We start from the raw sequence: 5,520 nt of genomic DNA, 5'->3' as shown, positions 1-5,520 counted from the left end.
TGACTTGATCCAATCAAAGTGACAGGCCAATGATGCCAACAAGAATGGCACTGCGTATCGAAAAGTTGCAGGGTAGTATGTGGTGAACCCGGCAATATGGAATCCCATTGGACCGACCAGCCCCATGAAGGTGAGGTGGAAGGGTTGCAAAAGAGGCGTCGTTAACATTCAATCCTACACAACCAGTTATACTGTTAATCTCTAACTCCACTGCAAAAAAGCACCGGATGATGCACGTCCATCAAATTGGACTCCGCCCGCCCCCTGAAAAATATACCGGCTCTGCACGTTCTCCAAACTCCAACCTGCACGGAGCCAAATAGAAATGGCCTGAGGTCTATTGAAGATTCGTTAATGTGACATCACCAACGACCCACATGTGATTGGCCGAACCGGAACCCTGATTGCCAGAGACGTCGGACAAGTCAAGGGATATGTCAACAGGATCCACGTATGCATGAACTCAAGAGACGTAGGAAGACACAAAGTAAAAAGATCATCTTAGCAGCAAAATGTCCTAATCACTATTCAATTTGCCTCCTTGGATCTAAGTCGCCTGCAAACGCTCGCCGCTGTTCCTCGACTGCCCTATCGGATACTGCATTTATTCGACAGGTTATGAGCCCAAACAACAGCAACAAGGAGGAAGTATGACATCAATCGTACCTGCCGTCAAATTGACGGAGCAAAACTACCTGAGCTGGAAGACGTATTTCCAAGGACGCATGATGAGCAAGGGGCTCTTGGGGACCATCACCGACCCGACTACGACCACGACGGACCAAAAACAAAAAGCCATGGGGATCTTGATTGAGACACTCGACCCAAGCCAATACCGCCATGTGCAAGACAATTACGAAGTGACGCTGGCCTACGACGCGCTCAAGACGCACCATGAGCCAACCACCAAGATCGATCGGATCGAAGTGAGCAAAGAATGGGCGAAGCTTACCTGGAACCCGCGCCAAGAGTCGCTACCGGACTTCATCCACCGCTTCGACCAACTCAAGACTCGCCTAAACGAAGTCGGGATCAACGAGACCACCTGACCAAGTCGTCAAGCTGCTTACCTTGATGCCTTGGGAATTTCGCCACTTGGTCGACCGTCTACTCAACGGAGCCACTGAAGCGAGAATGTCGACAGTGATGACGGAACTGAAGGCCGAATGGAAAGCCGACGTGAAGGGTGGAGCCTTGAAGGCACCCAACGGCTACCCGAACGAAGACCGAGCACTGACTGCCGACGGCGGCGGTCGTGGCAACGGACGCGGACGTGGAGGTCGCAACGGTTGTTGTGGACGTGGCAGAGGTCGCAACACGGAGTCAGCGCCCACGAAACCAGGCAAGTGCCACTACTGTGGCAAAGGAGGCCACTGGCAACAGGACTGCCGCAAGAAAGCCCGCGATGAGAGCGCCACCACCGGAAACGGTCGTGATCGGAACGCCCGAGGCAACCAAGACCGACAGCACGACTCGACGTCCAACGCTGTCTACATGTTCTCGGCGATGGAAGTCGCCCCTAAGATGGAAGAACCCCAAGAAGCCGAACCATTGTTCGAGGGTCCTACCTGGAGTTGGGAGACACGCTCCACCCGTGACGTATTGCTCCACGGGGAACGCATCAGCGTGCTGTTCAACAGCCGCCACGACCTGGAAGTCGCGCGACTCGGTCAATTCCTCGCTCTCAACGACCCAAACACGCCACCATGGATGACGAACCCGTTCCTAATCACACAATACGAAGTGAGAGCGTTTCGACTTGTCGATCTTAATACCGAAATTGCTGAGGAAGGGCCACATTACCGTCCATGGTTGTCACCGATGGCCTACATCTCGTTCCCGATCAGCGTCAACGGATTGCCCTGGGCAGACGCGTACCAGATCAGCGTGAGACGTAACCGATCTCTCGTGGCGGTCATCCACGATCGCATCACGTCCAACATGGACGTCGAAGGGAGCAACGCCGCAATCGACATCGCAGCCAACTCCGCGATGGCCCTGCACGCCAATGGCCTCAAACATCACATCGTTGTGGACTCCGGCGCATCGGCGCACATGACCGACGCCGCACACCATCTCTTTGACACGTCAACCTGTGATCGACGAGTGGTCGTCACCAACGACCGGAGCACCGTCGCTAAAACGACGGGAAAGCTCAACATCAAGACATCGTGCGGAAAGGACATTACCTCGACCGACTTACTCTTGATCGAAGGGATGCCAATGACTCTGCTATCCGTCCCAGCGCTAATGAAGGCAGACCCAGACGTGAGTGTCCAGTTCAAAAGCGACACATGTACGCTCTTCAGCGACCGAGCTAAAGTTGCCACCGCTTACCTGTCACCCGACCAACGCTTGTACGTCTTGGACGGCACATGCTCGACGGATCGTGCCAACGTCGCCATCATCGACGCCACCACCGTCTGGCACAACCGAATCGGACACTTGCCCGCCGACGCCTTGCGCGCCTGCGCCAAGGCAGGACTCGGGGTCCTTCCGGGACTGCAGACCTCACCACGACCGTGCATGGACTGCCCTCGGGCCAAGATGCACGTTGTGAGTGCCCCGAAGATGCACACCCGGTCGTTCGGGCCAGGGGAGTGCTGGCACGCCGACACGAAAGGCCAGCTGCGGACGAAATCCCTAAGTAGATGTCAGTACTAAACAGTGTACGTCGACGACTGTACCGGGTACAAGATCGTGCGATTCATCCACTCCACCGACTCGGCCACGCAGATGTCCAACTTCGAAGACATTGTCGCCTTTTCAGAACGACAGACCGGTCTCAAAGTCAAGATTTTTCGGACCGATGCTGGCCCCGAGTTCGTCTCCAATGCGTTCGAGACATGGCTCGCCAAGAAAGGAATCAAGCACGAGATGTCAGCCGCGAACAACCAATGGCAAAATGGTGTCACAGAACGTACCCATCGCACCATGATGGAAATGGCTCTCGCCATGCTAACCCATGCTGCTCGCCTCGGCCGTCGCTGGTGGGCTGAAGCCGTCAACACGGCCACCTTCATCTGCAATCGCATCCTGCACACGACAGCATGTATCAAAACACCGATCGAATTATTCAGCGGCCACGTACCAACACTGACCAACATGCGCGTCTTCGGCTGCAAGTGCTTCAACATGGTCAAGGCTCCCGAACGCCGCAACAAGCTGGCCCTAAGGCAACGTTATGCATCATGGTCGGGTACACAGAAAATATGAAGGCCTACAAGCTATTTGACGTCGAGAACCAAAAGATGATCCACGGCGTCCACGTTCGTTTCCTCGAGAACGAATTTTTCGGTGAGCCCGACCTACCGGAGCAGATCGATGAGAACGACGACTCCGACAGCGAGAACGACGCGCCGGAATCCGGACAACACGTTCCACCGCACACTGCCACGCAACCGTCGATGATCCAGACCGCCATGCGCCGCGCGTCCAGTACGATCGACACAGTCCGCCGCGCAGTCGACACGGCCGTCGACACCTTCCTGGCAGCTGCTCCAACGCCAGGGTACGCTCCGTACCACGCAACGACCACGCGCCGCGGCACCGACCCGAACGGGTCCGTCGATCGACCAAGCGGGTCCAGCACACGCTCCCGAGCCACAAGTTTCGATGACTCGTGGCGCCAAACACGACAACCCACGCCAGGGAGCGCCAACTACAAGTATGCACAACACCTACACAACACGACCATGCCCGACATTCCCATCCACGAGATCATGTTCAAGCCTTACCAAGACCCCGTCGCGCACCCAGCCGCACGATCGTCACGTTCACCGACCCAAGTGGAAGAGTCGCTCCGATCCTCGTTCCGATCACTACGCGACAATAATGAGTCAATGATCAATCGGCTTGAAGACAACCCGACCACGCCCGCTCCAACAAGACGAAACGCCACCGAAGCACCATCGGCCCCAAAGCGCGCATCGTCCCGATTCCGCAAACCCAACCCGCGATACCTGAACTTTGCAGCAAACGTAGCTGAACGACCCTTGGACACTTCACTAGAAGGCTACCATCAAGAAGAAATCCAAGAAGACAGCGCCACCGCACGCGACATGGTCCTTGAACAAGCTGATGCCGTCAACGCCTACATTCAAGCCAAGTTAGAACGGCCAAACTGGGCTGTCGAACCCGAAGGTTACGTAACATCACCTGGCAAAGTCGCTCTCGTCAAGATAGCATTATACGGACTCAACAAAAGCGGCCACGAGTGGGAAGTCCACTGCAAGAAGCAGATTGCCGAACTCGGCTGGAAACAAAGTTCGCACGACCCATGCGTCTTCACCCGCGGACGCGACACCGACATGAAGATCCTGGGAACGTACGTCGACGATTTCATCGCGGCCGCACCTACGCAATACAAGATGGACAGTATAATGAACCAGATGTCAAGCAAGATGAACCTGAAGCGCCAAGGCCCACTGCACTACATGCTCGGTGTACGCATCTCACGCGACCAAGACAACCGACGACTGACCATGACCCAAGAATCATATGCCGACAAAGTCCTCGACCGCTTCAACATGTCAAAATGCCACCCCGTGGCGACACCCGAAGTCGCCGACCAAGAAGAGAAGACCTATGGCACGATGAAAATCAACCAAGTGTCGATCAAGGGGAGTATCGAGCAATCATCGGATCCCTCGTTTACCTGATGGTATGCACGCGCCCCGACATTGCCCATGCCGTCCAGCGACTGTCCTGCCATCTACACGCACCAAGAGCGCCGCACACGGTCGGCGCCAAACGCGTCTTCCGATACCTAGCAGGGACAAAGTCATTCGGCATCCAATTTGGCAATGGAGACCCGATCCTTACCGGCTCTGCGATGCAAGCTGGGCCACTCGACCCGACCGCCGATCGACCACCGGCTTCTGTTGGCTGTTCCTTGGCGGCATGTTGGTCTGGAAAAGCATCCGACAACGGATCACGGCTCTGTCCAGCTGCGAGGCGGAGTACATCGCCGCAGCTGAAGCCGCACGCGAATCCACCTGGCTCCGCGGTCTCATGGCCGACCTTGGCACCCGCCAAGACACCATCACACTGTGCTGCGACAACATGTCCGCAATCGCCACGGCCATGTCTACGGCGATCAATGAGCGCACCAAACACATTGACATCCGACACCATTACCTTCGTGAGCTGGTCCGCAGCGGCGCCTTGTCCATGTCCTTCGTCCCGACCGCCGAGATGGTCGTTGACGCCTTGCCCAAGACCGCAACAAAACACTCCATGCAAAAGTTCACGGCTTGGACGATGGTCACACGGAAAACATCCCAACCCGACACAACGTCGCATGACGCCGCATCCCAGGAGAGAACATCCCACCAGCAACTGCCGGAACCCAAGGAACTGTCAAAAGGACCGTCCAATGAACCGCCAAGTGGACAACCGAACAAGTTCTTACCCGCCATCAGGGTTAGGGGAGTATTGAAGATTCGGCAATGTGACATCACCAACGACCCACATGTGATTGGCCGAACCGGAACCCTGAATGCCGGAGAGACGTCGGAC

At 56.1% G+C, this 5,520-nt stretch overlaps 2 protein-coding genes across 2 annotated transcripts; one reads left to right on the top strand and one right to left on the bottom strand.

Moving 5' to 3' along the window:
- Positions 1-650: 650 nt before the first annotated feature.
- H310_12040 (hypothetical protein) lies at positions 651-1,049 on the top strand (the record flags this gene model as incomplete). The annotated part of the gene is made up of 1 exon (XM_008878951.1): positions 651-1,049. One exon carries the CDS (start codon positions 651-653, stop codon positions 1,047-1,049), a length of 399 nt encoding a protein of 132 aa, XP_008877173.1.
- A 3,665-nt stretch (positions 1,050-4,714) lies between these two features.
- On the bottom strand, positions 4,715-5,240 carry H310_12039 (hypothetical protein; the record flags this gene model as incomplete). Its single annotated transcript, XM_008878950.1, has 3 exons — positions 4,715-4,768; positions 4,825-5,089; positions 5,140-5,240. The coding sequence occupies 3 exons, from the start codon at positions 5,238-5,240 to the stop codon at positions 4,715-4,717; spliced, it is 420 nt and encodes a 139-aa protein (XP_008877172.1).
- Positions 5,241-5,520: the final 280 nt, after the last annotated feature.

Source organism: Aphanomyces invadans (assembly GCF_000520115.1).
Source record: "Aphanomyces invadans strain NJM9701 unplaced genomic scaffold supercont1.35, whole genome shotgun sequence".
Taxonomy (NCBI): Eukaryota; Oomycota; class Saprolegniomycetes; order Saprolegniales; family Verrucalvaceae; genus Aphanomyces; species Aphanomyces invadans.
The sequence above is the reverse complement of the archived record's forward strand: the minus strand, read 5'-3'. Positions and strand labels throughout refer to the sequence as shown.